The 20850-nt window shown below is 38.6% G+C and overlaps 1 protein-coding gene and 1 pseudogene across 1 annotated transcript in view; both read right to left on the reverse strand.

The window, feature by feature from the left end:
* The window catches only part of LOC103745804 (PH and SEC7 domain-containing protein 3), a 143940-nt gene that overhangs the window by 115476 nt on the left and 7614 nt on the right, over window positions 1–20850 (reverse strand). The window contains exon 2 of the mRNA XM_008847809.2: window positions 6618–6661. Coding sequence (XP_008846031.1) covers window positions 6618–6661 — 44 coding nt within the window. The remainder of the gene's footprint in view (window positions 1–6617; window positions 6662–20850) is intronic.
* On the reverse strand, window positions 12953–13074 carry LOC115072845 (annotated as a pseudogene).

Consider the following 20850-nt stretch of genomic DNA (forward strand, 5'->3'; position numbering starts at 1 on the left):
AGGTGAACACCTTTCTTAGGACACTACTTCAAATGTAAAAAGTGCAGAAAAGATTTTTTATTGCTGGATGATTCGAATGTATGTGTATGTGAGCCTACAGGGAGAATTACAACAGAGAACAATGGATGAGGGAGTATGGGTAAGGATAGCTAATACTAAAGGCCTGAAAATGTCATATGGAATTCCGTTACTGTAGGTTTCTTAAAATATATGCATATACATATATAAAAAGAATGTAAAAGGCGTTACTCTATAACACGGGAACAAGGCCCCTACCAAACACTACAGGCTACCAAGTAAAGAGCCAATGCTAGGAATGGGTGTCCTGCTTTAGAATTGTTGACCAGAGAGTTCTCACAGACCCTCAAACATTACTGGCTATTGCCATTGCTCTGGGTTGCCCTCCAGAACTTGATGATGGTAAGATCCTGTTGCTGAGGACACGATATATGTGAGTCATAGAATAAACATGGAGAAATCAAGCTGGGTACTGACCTTGAAGCTTCACTTCAGTGGCTAGCTTTCATAGTGATAAAAGGTGCTACCAGAAGAGAAAAGTAATTGTAAGTCTTACAGCTGTGAACCTGCTAGCTACAACAATGACTGGCCTGGAAGAACTGTCTACCAGTGAAATAGTGGCACAAATATGATGGGAGCAACTAACCACTTTTTGACTGGATTTAAGGCCAGGTTCACAAGACAGAACCCCTACTTGGCACTGTTGTCAGGGCCAAGAACTTGTGGTTAGACATCTCATAGGCCATAGGAGAGCACCTATTACTATTATTCTCCTAAGTGGATATTAAACTGACTCCTAAAGACTCTTTTTTACATCCAGATATTATTGCACCTCTCACCTCTCACCAGAGAAATTTCTTCTTGCAGCAGATGATGATTTACACAGAGACCCACAACTAGTTAGTGTGCAGAGAACAAGAGGCTGCAGAGTGTTAGGCCACCTATATCACACCCTCTCTTTCTAAGGCTCAGAGAACACTGAAGAAGAGGGACAGAAAGTCTGTTAGAGCCAGAGGTGGTGGATGAATACAAAACCAGGTTGTCTGGATACACAGAGCAGTTGCCCACATGAACTTTTCACCAGCATTGTGACCACACCCACAAGACCAATGCAAGCCCAAGCCAGACAAACTCCAGCATGGAGCGAGGAGGTGAGACAAAGTCCACCCCCAGCTAAGGATCTACTGGCTGCTGGGAGAGGGAAGGTCTGTTGTTTTTTAAGGATATGACGCTGGTTAGGCTGACCATGCTTCGGGGAATAGGGCTACAGCCAAGGCTAGTTGGAGAACACAAATTAGACTCAATAGACCTCAAGAAAAAATAATAGAGGCTATGAAGTGAGGACGGAAGAGAGAAGTGCGGGGATCTGAGTAGAAACAAATACACTGTGTGAAATTCTTAAAGAATGAATAAAAATATTATTTAAAATCTTAAAGGAAAGTATTAGCCTCATAAGCCAAAAGCAGCATATCTAAGTCAGTCTGAGATTTATAAAAGATAGAACTGCCTTTTGTGAAAACATGACTTGTCCTTTGGGGATGGCTATTTACCACAGAGTAATTGAGATTAAATTTTAAATACTATGCATTAGCAGTGATAATTAGAATTGATATAGTGTTAGGTGAAATATGAAAAGGAAATTAAGAAGAGTAAAAGAACTCGGAGTCATTTCTTTGAAAAAGACTTTATGAGACCAGGCAGCAATATATATATATATTTGGAATAGTTATCAATTTCAGATTCAGACCCTTGAATTAGATACAGCATTAAAGTGTTCCTGTGACAGAACAAATAACGGTTACTCCATTTCCTCTATAACTCTCAAATTTGACTATAGACAAGACAGATTCTCTCTCCTTTTCTCTTTCACTCACACATACACAAACACAGGAAGTGTTAAACATAACAAAAAGGAAATCTTCAAAGTTTTCTATATTTTTGAATGGCAGCAAATCAGCCTTCTAACTGTGGAACACAGTTCACAACAAAGAAGTGATAAGCCTAAAAATAAATTGCTAATAAATTACACTTTTAAAAATATTTCATTTATTATTTTAATTTTTATGTGTATGGAAGTATTGTCTGCATGCATGTAAGTGCACCCTAGTCTTGCAAAGGCCATGGAGGACAGAAGGGAGCACTGAATACCCCTGAAACTGGAGTTATAAACAGTTGTTAGCTGTCATGTGGGTGCTGGGAATCGAACCCAGATCCTCTGCAAGAACAGTGAGCACTTTTAACCACTGAGCCATCTCTCCAGTCCCTAAGACCACACTTTTAAAAGCTTAAGGTCAGGATAACACATGATCAGAGGGACAGAGAGAACCTAGTATGTCACTTCCCTATAAAACAAACCAAGATAATTCACTGTGTAATGGCCCATAAGAAACAACTTAGTTTAGAAGAAAAGACAATAAAAGTTTTGAAATGTTCTCATCAGGAAGTACATTGTAGAAATAGTAAACAGGAAAGAGTTTTCCATGATGCATAATTATAAAATGCTTATTCGGATTTAAACAGACACAACGTATAAAGTGATAAATAGTATATCACCTAGAGGACAGGAGAGTAGGTGTGATAACCCACAAGTCCGTTATTCAAAACTAGTTATATTGAGATGTAAAGTGAGATGGGGCACTGACATTTTGTTATTACTGTTTGTTTGGAAACCTGGGTAGGGAAGATGTCTTGCAGTTCCTAAGCACTGCTGTCGTATGGTGATAGCAATAATCATAGAGGTTAAAACACAGAAAAAAACTGTTTTTTTTTTGTTTTTTTTTTAATACTATAGCAGTTATTTTACCTTGCCATTTAGACAGCTGTATTCCCTGAAGATCCTCATGGAGCCATGCTTTAAACTAGGCTGGCATTAGTTACAAACTTCTCTTATCTACCTTACCCTGCCCCATCTCAATCAGAAAAAAAAAAAAAAAATTCTCTCTACTTTGTTTCTTTGTAAGCTTGAACTACACCTTGACTTAGAGCTAAGGAAAATGTTTCAGTGCTTTGAACATTGTGTTCTTTCTGTATTCCCAGCATATAGCACAGGACAAAGTGGCTCAACGAATAGATGCTTCATGAATACTGGACAATTAAGTGCAGGAATATGGAGAGAGAAATGGTAAGTGTTCTGCCTCAGGGAGCTGAGACTTCCCACCAGCCAGTGTGACTCTCCACTTTTCCCTACAATGTTTACATTTCCATCTTTGCCGTGGCCTCCCCTTGTTTCTTGCTGTGTTCTCATCAGGACGGATGTGCCACATACACATTTGCATCTTGCATTCTGCACTGGACCAGGGCCATAAAAAGAACTTAAAGCCTGGAACAGATGAGTGGATGATCCTCACTATCTAACTTGCCTGAGGGAGCACTAGTAATTCTCTGAGCATTTGAAGAGACTCATGCATTGATTAAAAAAATACTCTCTTAACTTGAATCAAAAGTTGCCACAAAATCATTCTCTATAGAGAAGCGAGGCATGAAACCACAGAAAACTCCTCTGGCTTTGCATGGTACTCACTGAATGACTTTGGATCTGTATCTGAATGTCTCTTGATTTCGGTTTTCCTCACATAGGAAAAGAAGGCATCAAGCCAGAGTAATCCATTTCCCCCGAAATTGGAAGTATACATATAAAAAGAAGCATTTGGCAAAACATGAATCATATATTTTAAAAATATCTTATTTTTAATTTTATGTGTATGAGTATATTGCTTGCATGTGTGTAAGTGCATGCATGCCATGTAGTGTCCACAGAGGTCAGAAGAGGATGTCAGATCCCCTGAAACTGGAGTTATGCACGGTTGTTGGCCAACATGTGGGTACTGGGCTCAAATCTGGGTCCTCTGCAAGAGCAGCCAGTGCTCTTAACCTCTGAGTCATCTCTCCAGCATCATATATTTTTTAAAAGATCATAATGAAGGTGCTTTTGATGCTCATGAAGGAAGAGCTCAGCTCCCATCTTCTCTTCCTTTCCCCTCACTCTTATTCCCAGAGAGAGAGAGAGACCTCTGAGACATCTCTTTGGAATCCTAGCACTCCATGGAACCAAGTTAGAAAACCAACACATTAAAGTCTTCCCTCTAGTTGGCAGCATTCCACAATTCTATACATCTGTTTCCTCTAAGATCTAAAATCAACAAGAGACTTTTCACTCAAGTGCCCATTTTCCTATACATTTTGCTGCAACAGCAACAGCACCTTTCTTCTATGTTCTGAACTGCAAAACTGCAGGTTCATATTGCAAGACAACAGTTCTTTGCCTCACAGTATTGTTTACTTTATTTTTGTTTTTTCCTTCCCATTTTTCCCTCCTGGTGCTAAGGATTAAACCCAGTGCTTTCCAGATGCTAAGCCCATGGTTTTCCACTGATTTACACAACAACCTTTCTATAATGATTTATGGAGTCTTCAGTATCTACAGGCACTATGAGGAAATACAAATCCAGACACATATCATTTCCGTAAGTAATTTAGAGTCTAGTGAAATTTTATAGCAACTATCTAATGGGGAGTGGAAACTGATAGTGTCATCAGATAAAGCAAAATAGAGATGATTCCTGATTGGCAAGGTCAGGAAAGACCTGAAGGAATGGATGCAATATAAGCTGGGTTGTAATGGATTGGGAAAGCTGCACGCAGAGGTCTCTTCAGGAACATGGGCAAAAAGGGAGAAAGCCATGGGGCAAGCACAAGTACTGCCCCTAGCTGAAAGAATGACTGTGTGAAGACAACAGCAGGTGACAAAATGGATTATCTGCAGAATGTACACAGCCTACTTGACGCTCTACAACACAGGAATGCTTCAATCAGGTTCAAGTTAGAGGAAACAAACTAGAGACAGGAACTTGTTTAGGAGGTACACTGGGTGATTGCTGGAAGAAGTATGACCAGCAGCAGCAAGACACAGTCATATGAATCATTAGATTTGCAAATATTAAAGTCTAAGAAGAGACTCTTCATTTAAAGCAGTAGTGTATGGCTCAGCAGTTAATGGAAATAATTAAAGTGGTACTGAGTTTTTACAACCCACTCATGTGTGTGTGTGTGTGTGTGTGTGTGTGTGTGTGTGTATCTGTGTGTGTGAGTCTGTGTGTGTATGTGTGTATCTGTGTGTGTATGTATGTGTTTGTGTGTGTGTGTATCTGCATGTGTATGTATGTGTGTGTGTGTGTATGTGTGTGTATAGGGTAGGGGGGTTAATGTGTGTGGATGTGTACATGCCATGGGGTGCATGTGGAGGTCAGAGGATGGGACTTACAAGAGTTGGTTCTCTCCTTTCATCATGTGGGTCCTGGGGATTGAACTCACGTCATAAGGCTTGGTAGAAAGTACCTTAACTGAGTCATTTCACCAGTCAGCTACAATCTTTTAAACTTTAATAGCAGCATTGATTAATGAAATTTTAACAAGTATTGCATTTTGGTTTATATAAAGTTAAACAGATTTATCTAAATAGCAGTTCCCAAAGTATATACCCTGAAATGTTACATTTTACTGTCAAGTAGATTCAGGAAGCATTTAAAACTCATTTTTCTACTAGAGATTGTTAGCAATATGTAATGACATTGCCTATGCCTCTAGAAAATCTGAAATTTAGAAGAACTGGCTTAACTTTATGCATTATTTCTCAAGCTTATCTAGCTACAAAACCTTTCCTTTTTCATTAATATTTACTAATGTCATAGTATGATTAGTGGCATAAGAAATAAAATTGGCTTGCTCTATGATGAAGGGGAAAAAGAGAATTCAAGTAAATCAGTGGCATTCAAATTACGTGCATTTGATTTTGGAATAAACAACTTTATCAACAGCTTCTCTTTTAGAAATTTTATTTTTATTGAGTTTTTGTGGATTTCATATAATAGATCTTAATCAAATTTAGGCTCCCCTACCCCATCGGTGCCCCCTCCAATAAGTACCAGCCCCCACCAAATTTCATGCATTCTGTCATATATGTTAAATCCTTTCTGGTCAAGCATTTCTTTCCAGATGTGTAAGTTCATCCGCTAGAGTCTAGTCAGTCTATCTAGAGTCACTTCCTTAAAGAAAATCTACTCTTGCTTACCTAGCAGTAATCAGTTGCCAATATTTCCTAGGCTAGGGTTGGGGCCTGCTGCCCATTTCCCTAGTTCTATGCTGGATTTTTGTCTGACTGAGTCTTGCACATGCTGTCACTACTGCTGCAAGTTAATAGAATGATTTTTTTTTTTTTTTGGTCTTTTTGAGACAGGGTCTCCTTGTAGCTCCAGCTGTCCTGGAACTCACTATGTAGAGCAGGCTGGCTTGAACTCACAGAGACCCACCTGCCTCTGCCTCCCGAGTGCTAGAATGTTATTTTTTAAAGGCTACATTGAAAGGCAACTAATTGCCTATAGGTAGAAAAACCAGAGCAAAAGCAGAGTACTGTGTACCAGCAACAACAAGGGGTACTCGGCGTTTGCTTAGGCTTCATCTAACGCAGGGAAGATAACTGGCATAAAATAAGAACCAGCAATGCGTACTTAATCCTTCTCTAAAATCAACTCCAAGGCATAAAGAAAGGCATTAAGAAAAAGGAAGCAGCAAGTTACTGCAGAGCTGATGCCCAGCGTACTTACACTGCCCATTCAAGCTTCTCGTTCTTGATCGAGTTGTACAGAGCCTGTAAAGAGGAAATGAGATCAGGTTATTCATCTCATTCTATTCCATATGCTCAATTCAGTAAACCACCAAAGCCAAAAGCGTCAGAAGATCCTCACGACTTCCCCACTCCTTCACAATCAGACCATTCTAACTGGCTGGGCCTGAAGGCTCTGGTCGGGCAACGTGACTCTGGAAACTGAAGAACTCGCAGAGGAGGAAAACCAGCCTAGCATGAGCAGTTTTATAAAACGAATTCACGTGAACTAAAAACTATCGCTTGTAAAAAACACACAGTGCTGTCTCTTGTGTCTCAGCATAGTAAAATTAGGGTCTGATACAGGCAGAATATTCTATTTCTTTTTTACAACATGGTTTGACAGCTTCATTAATTTGGACATTGAGGGAGTTTTATAATGGAAGAAAAGCAACTCTTCTCACATTACCTGAATGAGTCAGACAGGTGGAAGGAGGCCTGGAGCCAGATATGGAGAAGCATCTTAGAATAGTTTTAGAGTTTCTACACCAATGACTGAAGCAATTTTTATTATTCTAATGTCATAATTCCCGTCTGGTTCAGTGAGTGCTCCCTCAGTGTGTATGTATGGGATGGTGGAGGGGACAGAAAACCTCTTAGAGGCTTGATGACAATACTCATATTGCTATGAACCTCTCTGAATCTCCCAGATCCAGTATTACATATAAAGTTCACAAAAATGTTTTAAATTTAGAGTGAGTCAAAATAAAGAAAAGACAAATGTACCTCCAAGATACAAAATCATGACAGAAGGTTATATTGAAAGAAGTAATAAAAACTTACAATAGTGTAATGATGATTTTAGAACTTTTTCCTCAAAAATAGGTTTGAACCTATGATTAGAGCTTGAACACTCAGCCAAGATGATTTACTCTGAGATAGGAATGGAGGGATCAGATGTTATCCAGCCTCTCACCAGTGAGGAAAGGCAGGCCTCTGAAGGTTGACCAAGTGCTCAGTAAAAAAGACTGTATACCAATAGTAAATTCATTTCTCATCAAAACACTTCCAAATTTAGTATAACTATATAGACGCCATGGATTTTATATTAATATTCAATGCATGTATCAACATTATTTTGACAGGTTACATTGAAATTCTGCAGTGAGGCTGTAATAATTTACTGGATAATTACAATTGCCATCGCAAATCAGGACACAGTTTATTCTTATTAGAACATGGGCAAAGTATATGTTCTCAACAAAGAGAGAACATAAGATTAAAACTGAGGGTAAAACTGAAGCATAAAGATAGTAACTGGATATTGTTTAATGAAGAATTCAGATTTGCCATAGTATGCCAACCTACATTATAGTTGAGTCTATGGAAGTGCAGTCAAGAGGCTGTGATGGATCAATTCCTTCTAAATGGATTTTATCACTGGCCTGAGCCATTCTGAACCACAACCACTAGTAGACTGAGAAGCACAAATGAAAAGCGACCGCTCAGCATTCTTCGTAGGTACTCACAGACTTAATATTATCTAAAGTAACTCAACATTACAAATAAGAAAAAAATCTGCCCAAGGCAGCTTGAAAATAGTTTGGCATCGAAATATTTCCAATAGATTCCATTCAGCTCCAAATGGTTCTTTTTCACGTTATTTTGTCCTGAGAATATTTGCTTAATCTAGTTAAACAGACTTATCATATTATAGATCAAATCCTCACTTGTATATATAAAATAGATTTTATATTGCAGTATGCCAAACCTAAAATTGGGTGATAGCTCTATCCCTTTCAATCATGAAGTATAAAGGAATTTCCTTACTCTTTAAAATGATACCCCCTGTATAACCTACTTAGGTCCAATTAAGAATTGATTCCCTTAAGTCTTCTTTATCTTTTACCCAAGAAAAATCATGCCCTTTTTTGGTACAGCACACAAAACATGGTCTACCACATGATCTAGCACTTCAACCAGCCTTGTGAATACAAGCTGAATTCCTGTTCTGGGTTGGCTATGAAATCCTCCCCTCCCCCCTCCGACCCTGGACTCATGTTAGAACACCTGGTCTCCAGTTGGTGGCACTGTCTAAAGGTAGGGAGGTTGTGGACCTTTGGAACATGTGGTCTAATTGATGGACTTAGGCCAATGGCGGCGAACCCTGAGGATTATAGCCTGGCTTTGGCTTTCCTATCTCGTTTACTGTTTCTTGGTCTACCAACATGTGAGGGGTAGGCTGCCAACACACAGTCCTGTCACCATGAACTCCACCATGTCTTCCCTGCAGCTGCTTGAATTTGTGAGCCAAAATAAAATCTCCCTCCCTTAAGTAGCTTTGGTCAGGGTGTTTTGTCAAATTAACGACAAAACAGGAAAAGTAATGAATACAGCTGTCTAATCCCCAAATCCAAAATCCAAGATGCTCCAAATGGGAAAGATTTTAAGCACTGACACAAGTGGAAAATTCCACACTATGAGACTCTGCTTCAAGCCAGGTGTGTCAGTAGGGCACAACTGTAAGCACAGTATAAGGACAGCTACAGTGGAGGATCATTAAGTTTAAGGACAGCCTGGGATACACAGCACGTTCAGGGCAAGCCTAAGCTATACAGTGATACCTTATCTCAAAAAGTGACAAGAAAAATATGAATAAAACTATATAAAATGCTGTGTAAGTTGCCTTCAGACTGTGTGCATAATGTATATATGAAACATAAATGAATTTCATATTCAGACTTGAGTCCCATCCCCAAGATATTTTATACATAAGTAAACACTACATATTATATATGCAAACATATTCCAAAATACAACCCAAAATCTGAAAAAAATTAAGTCTGAAACACTTTTGGACTCAAGCATTTCAATGAGAGATATTCGATCCATACTGGCAAATTCTTGGCTCTATTATCTTTGGGTTATATCTGAAGAGAAATACCATGTAATCTTGCATTCTGATGCTCCAACACCAATACCCTATATGCCAGGTCTGAACCAAGACTTCTATTTCCTTTTTGAGTCAGGTTTCCTACATCCCAAGATGACCTCTAAGTCATTACATAGTTGAGGATGACCTTGAACTTCTAATCTCTCTTTTTTTAATGTGGTCTCAGGGACTAAGCTTAGGGCATAATGCATGCTAGGCAAGCACTCTGTCAACTTAACTACATCACCCAACCCAATAATTCTTTTAGTTTCAAATGTCAAACATTAACCTCTATGTACTTTGTAAGTAAAGGTGAGCTACTAGCTATGTAGCCAAATCATAAAAAGGTACCGACTGAACTAGGGGCAGGGATGCAGTAATTTAAATTCCTCCACTTCAACTCTTTTTTTTTTCTCCTCTAGTGTTTATTTCTCTGCTACATAAGAAACTGTCCACTGCAAGTGATACCTATGGATGATGCTCTTTGTTTCTAAGTGAGAAAACAGAGAGCTTTTCCTTCTAGTTCCTGATATAAAACCCACAAGAAGAAATTCCCATTGTCACCTTCAGTCCATAGGGAGTAAGGTACCAGCACTGGGCCCATTCCTGAAACGCAGTGGGGTGTCATCTTGTAATGAGAGGCTAGTCCTGGTCTTGCCTAAGTATTGCATAAGTCTTCTGGACTCTATTCTGAATCATTCAGCACTAATTAAGAAGCAAAAGTACAAATTAATGTCACTGGCCAGTCATCAGGCCTAACTTCAGTAGAGCCTCCATTCATGAGCCTCCATATCCTGCCATGTTCCCTAAAATGCATCTGCACAGGCACCTGTTGCCTTCTCTTTCTGATTGAAAGGGGAGAGATGCCACATGGAATTTCAGAGCTGAGACAGGAAAATACTTCCTTCCATAGATGAGGAAGATGATACCCAACGTGAATTAACCTCTCTCCATGCTCCGCAAGTATTTCTCACAAAGTTAACTCAAAAACAACATTCCCTCTCTTTTCTACTTTGTTTTTGTTCTTTGAGGGTTTTTTTATTTCTGTGCTGGGTATTGAGTATAAGATCTTTCAGTCACCCCCTGCCACCATCTTCTCCCTTCATATTTACTACCAACTAATTCCAATGCATTATCACTTCCTAAGTCTAAACTTACAGCTTTGTACATGCCTGCCAGAAGTCAAGGACCGTGGGATATGATAACAGGACTTGTGTTTCTTTCAGACTAGTTTGAAATAATCCTGGGCACTGTAAGATTCTAATCTTAAAAGATAAGCTTTACAGAAGAGCCACCGTCGCTAGGACACACACTTGAAGTACCTTTGTCAGTGAGGACAGGACTGACCACTTTCAGTCCACTTATGTAATCAAATGTATTGGCCATGTGATTAGATAAAACTGGAGGTATAAGCTGCACCTCAAGAAAATAATCCTTGGGCATGGGAAGATGACTCAGTTGGTAAAGTGCTTGCCATATAAGCATGAGGGCCTGACTTAGGCTCCCAGCACCCATGTTTAAAAAAATGGTGGGCATGGCAGTATGCATCTGTAACCCCAGGGCTGGGGAGAAGGAGACAGGTGAATCCCTGGAACTTGCTAGTCAGATCAGTGAGTTCCAGGTACAGTGAATAAGACAGAGAATGCCTGACGAAGACATTCAACATTAACTTCTGGCTTGTGAGCGCACGTGCGCGCACACACACACACACACACACGCACAGACACACACACGTACTTGTATATACACCACAGATGTGAGAGAGAGAGAGAGAGAAAGAGAAAGAAAGAAAGAAAGAAAGAAAGAAAGAAAGAAAGAAAGAAAGAAAGAAAAATACCTTTAGCTAGAGAAAAGCTATCTAACCTAACCAAGACATGAGGGTTTGTATATTAACGCTGCCCTGGCAGGCTGTCCCTTTGGCCAAGGACTGGTAGCTGGGGTGAAGTGGAAAAAGACAACACAAGGCCCATATGGATACACCTGCTGTGGAGGCTGAATAACATACCTCCCAAAGATGCTTATGTCCTAATCCTTGCAATTTCTGAATATTCCCTTATAAGGCAAAAACCTTTAGATCAGATTTAAAGAGTGTGATGAGGAAAGTCTGTGGGTGGGCTCTAAATGCAATTTCAAGTGTCTTTATAGGAAGAAGGCTGAAGGCAATTTAACAAAGCAAAAGAGAATGTAAGAGGAAGGGGAAAAAGGAGGGTGGAGGGATACAGACACTAGCCAGGTACCTGGGCAAACTCCAGAAGCTGGAAAATACCAGAAGCATTCTCCACGGGCTGTCCAGGAGGAAGACAGCCCTGTCTACACAGGAATCTCACATTTCCAAAATTGGCTCCAAGTTGTGAGCAAATATATTCTTGCTCTTTTTAAAGAAAACATGTTTGTAGTCATTTGTTACAGCAGGTATAGGAAACTTATATATGAGGCAGGTATCTGAATGGACAGCAATTTCAGAAAAATGTCTATGCCAGTCCCTAGGTAAAAGTATCATCTGGAAATATGAGGGTGTACCCCAAAATCTGTCAAGGAATTTTTAAAAATCAAGGAAATTTAAAGAATTGAGGCCCTCTCCCAGATCTCCAGGGCCATTCTCTCCATGAGGATTCTCCATGAATTATCTCCACCTGGTCCCATGTGACTGTGACATGCCACACTGCCTAAAACTCACTGCTTTGTGAGTTTACCAATCCAGTCTGGAACTAGAATTCCTGCAACTTAACCCAGGGGCTAGAGAATAACTTTATATCTCTCCTGATATGGAACAGAACAGGCCGGTCATTCAGGTGCAAAGATGATCATTTTTAAGAATGAGAAAGCAAAGCAAATTGCCTAAATAACAGAAAGGTATTTGGTTTAAATGTACTTTTAAGTCTTTTCTTCACTTCTGATCGTTTCTAAGAAATGATAAAATGCCATTTTATTCAAAGCTTGGCACCACACTGACAGCCCACACAGGCTCTGAAATTCTTCTCCATTACCACATTGTATAACTGGGAGTCTCTCTGTTTCTCCAGAAGTACATTTTGTATAGTTGATAGAACTTCTGTATTTTACTTAAATCACCTAGCAATGTTTTTTTTTTAACCCCACAGTTTCTGAATTGTCATAAAAAGTATGGAGGACACTGCAGCTTCCACTTAGTGAAAGTGGTAAAGACCACAAAGGATTTTGTACCTAGAAAGAGCTACCCCACTATCACCAGGGCCCTCACTCCCTTCCAAATGTAAAGGGGGCTCATGCAGATTTTTAACCGTCAAACCTTTATTTATAGTTAAAGAATCACACTTTCATGCAGAAAGATGAGGCGCTCCACAAGTGAGGAGACCCTGAGACGGAGAATCCAATGTTCTCCTGGAAGGGCCTGGGTTTTAATTCCCATTTTTGATTGAGCAACTAAAAATATGGAATCCTTTATGAATTTGCATGTCATCTTTGTGCAGGGATGCTAATCTTCCCATCCATGCTAATCTTTTCTGTATCATTCCAATTTTAGTATATGTGCTGCTAAATGGAGCAGGAATAAGCTGATTTTTAAGTATAGAATTAAATATGCACCATTCTGACAGCGATAGAAGAGAAAGACTAAAAAAGAAATTGCTAGCTGGACCTGGGGGCTCACACCTGTAATTTCAGTACTCAGGGGATTAAGGCAGGAGTACTGCCCTATGTTAGAGGCTAGCTGGGAGGGAGGGAGGGAGGGAGGAGGGAAGGAGGGACATATGCCTGAATCTGGTTTGTGTTTTTCCACATCTACAACCAGATTCATTATTTTGGACCTAGTCATCAGATAAACAGAGGCAATATCTTTATGTCCTAGACAATTAACTTTGTGTTGCAGTGTATATACAAACCAGGATAGCAGCCCAAAGAACCACAAACAGACTATCTTCACAGATCCACAATGAAGATAAGAAAGTAAAGACCTTAACTCAATGGAAAAGGATACAACTTATAATAACGTACAACTCAAGATGAAATAGACATTGCAAAGGTTATGGAAGCATTATACCAGGTACAGATGAATCGACTCTGCCTTTAAGGGTCTCTAATATATGGGCTAAAAAATTCGCTGCTAACCCTGGCTGAACTTTACCTGGCTGAGAATTAGTCACTTGATGAAATCAGCTACCTTATTTCTTCTTATTCATAACATACAAGACACTTTGATACACTGTATCTGATATATGACACCGTTTTATTGTGTATGTTTTCAAAAAATATTAATAGAAAAGAGATCCACCCTTAAGAACTTGAGGAAGGTGAAGTGGAGCACTGCCTCTAACTTGTCTATGGAAAACAAATCATTTAAGTTACCTGGTGATAGTTAATCCCACTCCTGAATGAGTCTGTAAGAGTGTTTCCAAAGAAAAGTAAGCCCATGAAAGCTCTGACCTAATGCAATGATCAATCTCTTCCTCCACTCGTGTGTGTGTGTGTGTGTGTGTGTGTGTGTGTGTGTGTGTACAGGTGCATGTGTGGGTGATCATGGAAGCTGGAAGTCAGGGTCAGGAATCTTCCTCAGTCACTCTCCATCTTATTATTTGAAATAGGGTCTCTCATTGAACTTGGAGGTCTTTGAGTCCAGTACATTGGTCGGGCAGTGAGCTCTAGGGATCCACCTGTCTCCATCCCACCTACCAGTGTGGGGTTACAGATGTGTACAGCTATGGGCTGAACCCTCTGCAACTGTGAGTTAAAATGAATTCTTGCATAGTTTTCTCAGGTATTTTTGTCTTGGCAATGTTGAAATGCTAACTACTACACCTGCCCTGGTTTTCTACCTGTGCAATTTGAGAGGTTTTCAGAAAGGTATCTTGGCTCCTTTGAAGATCTACCACTCTATGACTGTACCTGGGAAAAACTCTTAGAAATCACCTAAACAAACCCAGAAACTGGTTCTTTCCTATTCCCTCACTAATGTTTTGACACCATTATTAACTGGTAGCATCCCAGTAGCACCCCAGTCCCAATTTGGATCACAAAAATTAGTGAATGTATACTATTCATTTATTTAATTATAGATGAAAATTTTTATTTTGATGGGATTGATTCCCCTGAGTAAATGTCTAGGTTGAAGCCTAAATGTGTTTCTCCTATAATTTTGTTATAGAACTTGTCAGTGTGTGGATCAGTTGAGTGAATTATACATTATACATTTTACTGATATACTCACTGACTATATTTAGAATGAATATTATGGGTTGCTTGCCTTATCACCTAATTGTGATCTACCCATGCAGCCTTTCATTTATCATTCCAATCTTGTTTCTTGGTGTACTTAAAAGTACATGGTAGCCAGGTATGGTGGCACTTTCCTGTAATTCCAACATTTGAGAAAGGGAGGCAGGAGGATCAGGAGTTCAAGGCCAGACTGGGTTCTGTAACAAATTCAAAGTCAGTATGAGATACATGTGATCCTGTCTCACAAAAACAACAAAAAGCACAAAGCACATAGTAGGCATTAGCATATTTCACCCCAAAATACCTCAGTACTATACTAACTTTTCAGTGTTTGCTTACAAATTTTTCAGATGTGACTCATACAAAGTAAACGGCACAATTCTTAAATGTACCTTTAAATAAATTCTGACATGTGCATTCACCTACATACCAAATCCCAATTAAGTTATAAAACATAAACATCAACTCCAGAAAATTCTCCCTTGTCTCTTTCCAATCAGTTCCCGGCAAGGCTCCAGGACCCTCCTATCCCTGCCTACTCAGCACTGGGAATACAGAAATGCGGCACTCAGATTTTTATGTGAATTGAGGTCTTTGTCCTTGGATGGTAAGCACTTTACTGGCTACAACATTTCCCAAGTCCAGTTTTGAAATTTTGAGTAGACAGAGGTGATTAGAAAACCACAAGAATAAACAATAGGAGTCAAATAGATACATATATATTCTTGGTTTATGATTTAGAGATTTAAGCTTCTGAGTATCTGATGTTTTACCTGGTATTTCTGACTATTCCTTGCATTCTTGCCATTTCACGGTAGCTGCTACTCCACAGATAACTGTGAACAAGGATGTATAAGGACTACTTTCACTTACTCTGACTGAACACTTAATGGCAATTGTACAAGGTGTTCTTCCCACGTGAGAAATGATGTAATTATAGATGAAAATATTTTCATCTATACATATTACCATCATACATATTACATTTCATCATACATATTATCAAAGTTCACACAACAGAACTAGGACCCAAAGACACATCTATCCTTAGCCAGTCTGTACTTTAACTTCTGAATCACAGCACAAAACTGACACCATATTGTACACACATGTATTTCAAATATAAAACATAGTGACAAATTTTGCAAGTCCAATAAATTATTTTTTCTTTTTGAAAAAGATTTGCAGAAAACAGGGCTTGTGAAGATTAAAAACAAGGTGATCTATATTCGTTTATTTACTTTGTGGTATCAGCTCAGGACCTGTTTATTTAAAAGCAATGTTAAAACTGAGAACGATCTCCATGACTCTAACCTCACAGCAAAGAAAACTTATGGTCTTGGTATATATGAATTGATGCTGAAGAGTCTAAGTTCTCATTTAAGCAGCACCGTTTCTGTATAATATACCCACTACAGGTGCCTCCATGGCATACTTTATTTAATTCATCTTCATTATATTATTTTATTATACAATGGTCACAATAAACATCATAAAATAGGTTAATACATCAAGGGAAAGTAGTGTTGTACATAGGTACTAAATTGAACATATTTTTATAGTGTGTATTAATACACTAGGGGATGAGATATTTTATAACTACTAGAAGACTATAAATCATGGTTGTAACATAATTATCATATTGTAACAGTTGTAACAGTTTTGTTTCTGCTTTTTTTTTCCATTACTGGGGGCTGAAATAGGGCCAAGCAAATGATAGGCAAAGACTCTTACACTGAGCTATAGCCTCAGCCTTTTTCTCCCTTTTTCTTTTGAGACAAGGTCTCACTAAGTTGGCCAAACTGTTCTTGAGGTCACTCTGTTGACATGGTAGGTCTTCATCTTCAACAAGGAGGTAGGATTTATAGGCCTGTGTCACCAAACCTGGCTTACACTTCTAAATGTGCAAATTAATCTTCTCTTAAAACCATTCATTCATTCACATATTCAGTTACAAAATACTATGTCTAGTGGTCAATAACAAAAAGAATTTAAATTTCAGTCAGGTTGGAACAGATAATAAAGGAATAAGAAAAACAATAGATAAAAATAATCTTGACATTTTCTGCTAGCTTACCAGATAATTATATGATAATTAAACTAAGGTAACTAAGGAGCAGTTTTAGACTAGATGAACCAGAGAAAGTCATTCTGCAAGGGAAGGTATACCACAACCCAAATGCGACAGCACAAAGGCTAGAAGTAAGAGATGAGCTGCTGTCAGCATAACTGAATGGGACAGCTCTGAGAAAGAGACAAAAAGCAGGTGTGGTGGGATGCACTGGGCCTTGGGCAAGGAGGTCTTTGCAGGGGGTCCCCATGGGGTATTAAAATAGCAAACCAGTAGGGATTTATTGGACGCAAATTGGGCAACCACTGGATTATAATAAGCAGGTGAGTGCCCTGCTATAATTAATGATGTAAAGATGGCCCTAGCTTCTATTTGCAGAAAGAATTGATAAAAGGCTAGTTTCCAGGTAAGGGATGTGACTGGGACTGGGATGACAGGAGTGGTGGAATGAGAATGGGTCATGCTACCTTCCTAAATTATGAGAGAAAAGCATCCCGTTCTGTACACCTCAAGCATAAATTAAAATGTAAAGCCGGGTGTGGTGGTGCATGCCTTTAATCCCAGCACTGAGGAGGCAGAGGCAGGCAGATCTCTGAGATTGAGGCCAGCTTGGTCTACATAATGAGTTCCAGGCTAGCCAGGGCTATAGGGAGACTCTGTCTCAAAAAATCCTGTGGTGATTTGAATCAGAATGTTCCCCATAGGCTCCAAGTAGTTGAGCATTTTGTCCCCATTTGGTGGCACTGTTTTGGGAGGTCTTAGAAAGTGTGGCCATGCTGGAAGAAGCACATCACAGGCGGGGGGGGGGGCAAGATTAGAGAGTTCTTAAGCCTTGCCTCTAGAGTTGCTCTCTTGTTTCCTGTGCCTGCTTGAAGATGTGAGAGCTTAGCTTCTGCTCCTACTCCTACTCCAGCCACCTCTGACACCATGCCTTCCTGCCATGATACACTCTTGCCTCTTTGGAACCATAAGCTCAAATAAACTTCCTTCTTTAAGTTCTTTGGTCAGTGTTTCTATCACAGCGTCAGAAAAGTAACTAATACAAACCCTAAAATAAAACAAAACAAAAAGTCAAATTGTTCCAATACCAGCATCAGAGATATAATGTTACTCATCAATATTTAGTCATTTAAATGTGGTACAGGTAAATTTAATAGAAAAGGTTGTTAAAAGAAAATCCAGTAAAACAATACTTACAGTATGTTCCAATTTTATGGAAAAATGTGTGTGTGTGTGTGTGTGTGTGTGTGTGTGTGTGTGTATTTGGTTAGGAAAAGAACATTTCTGAATGTCTACATGAACATATAAAACATAAAACTACTGAAATATTGCCAGTGATTTTCATTAGAGAGGGCCATTGAGGGGATGAGGTAAAAGAGAAAAATTTCAATATATAGTCTGCGTATTGTTTAAATGTTTAACATACCACACAGGCATTACTAAACTAAAATACAGATGACATTACATTTTTTTGGTCTTTGTAGATGCGGTCTCCTGCCTACCTTTTAGATGCTTCTAAATTATCTTGACCATAGTCACTGGTTAAAACATTCTTGTTGAGAAAAGAAAGCCTTCGTTGCTAATGATGCTAAATGCCACAGTTGGGATGGTAGGTCCTGGCATAAACTTAATGGAATAGAAATCAGAAAAGCTGGACTCAAACCTATAACCCATGAAGTAAAGGTGATTATTCAATTACACTGATCTGGAAGCTGGAGGTCACACACACTGGTACTTCCTACAGGACACAGGTTGCCAGTTCAAAAGCAGGATGTTCAGTTAAATTTGACATCAGATAACTTCTTTTTCAGTATACATCAGGTAGTAAAAACTGTAGTCTGAAATAACCAAAATTTATCTGGCTACTTTGTATTCATTCTTGTTAAATCTGATGACCTTACCCAAGTAAGAACTCAAACAAAGGAGTCAGAGCCCAAACTCATTTTTTTTTTTTTTTGTCTTTTTGAGACAGGGTCTCCCTGTAACCCCAATTGTCCTGGAACTCACTATGTAGACCAGGCTGGCCTTGAACTCACAGAGATCTGCCTGCCTCTGCCTCCCAAGTGCTTGGACTACAGGCGTGCGTCACCACACCCGGCCAAACTCATTTTTTTTAACTCAGCATTTTACACTCTCTTCACATTATCTGCAAATAAATTTGCCATGACTATATTAATACCTTCCAAGACGAGGGATAAAAGGTGTTGCCTTTGAATTCACTGAAATACAGATGCAGAGATAGAAGCATATATTATAAAAGTATACTCCTCTTCCTTTAACTCATCATAAATGTTAAAAACAAGTGTCCTGAAATATCATGTCAATATGATTTATGTAGAAACCCTTATAGCCCGAAAACCTAGAAAGGTGTATGTAATTCTAATCTTAATTAACCTTCTTCCATGTGAATGAAAGGCTAACTTCCAAAATATTCTTTAGCAAATGTAGTTGGACACTGAGTTGCATAAACATCATGAGTCCAAAATTCGTGGTAATAGCCATTTCCTGATTTCACTTTTAATACTAATAATCTTGTCCCCTGGGACTGTTATTTATCAAAAAATTATCTATATTTAGACAGCTAACTCTTGCTTAAAAAATAGAACCTAATCTATATTTTCAAAGATGGTTCTGGATAGCACCTGCTATGATCTGCTGTTAGAGCTGTCTCTCTAATAATCATTAGTTGATAGCCAACAGGCATCAGCCATAAGATAGTATGCTTTACAATCTGAAATTAAGACATAAATTTCAAATGACCTTGTAATTATATGCAGTATTTTAAAATATATGATAAAAATGATCTCCGTTTAATGATTATGGACATGATCATGAAGTTAATGAGCACAGTTTAAAGAAACTATTTTGTCAGTAACAAGCTGAGCCCTTCTAACAAATGGCTCCTAAAACAATCCCTAGAGGACTTTGTCATTTAAAAAAGAACCGCAGGCCTGGTGTTTGTTCCCTGTCGTTTCCATGCATTAGAAAAAGCAATAAAGACAAATCAAAATGGAAATTGATTTTATTCAAAATAATCAATACGGCCAAAATAAATAATCAAATCTTGTGGATACCAGGCTTTTAAATTTCATAAACAAGAAAATTTTCAAAAGAAAGTGTGGGGAACTACACAGAATTGTCAGTTTTTCATTTCCCTAGCAGAAGAAATTTTTTTTCTTTAAATAAAAGAAGGCAATACTAACATTTATCACCACTGTTCCATCAAAACAAGGAGCAGGGACAATTTCCTTAGACTATAAAATTCCATCTTTCATAGTCTTTCACGGTAGATTAAAAACTCAAGGCAACTACCAGGAGACCATGGTCTCATCCTTTAACTACTGGAGTCTTACAAAAGATGACACTTTTGTTTTTACTGAGGAGGTCTCCATTATCTAGAGTTTGCTAATGTAAGCTTAATTAAGATACACAAACGACATCAATCGCTAGAAAGTATTCAAGTCTCATGTGAACCTACATATTGTTGATTTTCCTTCCTGATCAGTTTAGACATTTTCTCATATGTCATTTATGTAATTAAAATGAGTGAAAAGCCATGTGATAAAAATAACAATCTTTTAACTTCACCTCTGATTTATAAATGTGTAACTCTGAAAAGAGCATTGAGTGCTCTCTCTCGCTCTCTATATGTATGCACACACATGTGTGTGTGAATGTGTGCACACATACATATATACACATTTTTTTCTCTTCTTTCCCTATGTCTCTATTAAAATGACACATGATCACAATTTGGAGGCTCATCAATTTTCAGTGCCTATGTTACTATGTTATGATAACGACATTGACTATATATATAGAATTCGTGGCTAAGCAATATAGTGTGCTATATAGTATTTTTTAAAGATACAATTTTTGTTTTCTGTAGACTTAATCTTATTTTGTAGGTGGTGGTTACTGAGTTTTCTCACTTTCACTGTCTCCCACAGAAATGCCAGTCTCCGTCTCTGAAGTGCTCCATACCAGGTGTGTTCTGTTAGTGCCACCGCTAGAATCCTTTATTTTCTCCTGCCTCAACTG

This window comes from Nannospalax galili, unplaced genomic scaffold, assembly GCF_000622305.1.
Source record: "Nannospalax galili isolate Female #2095 unplaced genomic scaffold, S.galili_v1.0 scaffold283, whole genome shotgun sequence".
Taxonomy (NCBI): domain Eukaryota; kingdom Metazoa; phylum Chordata; class Mammalia; order Rodentia; family Spalacidae; genus Nannospalax; species Nannospalax galili.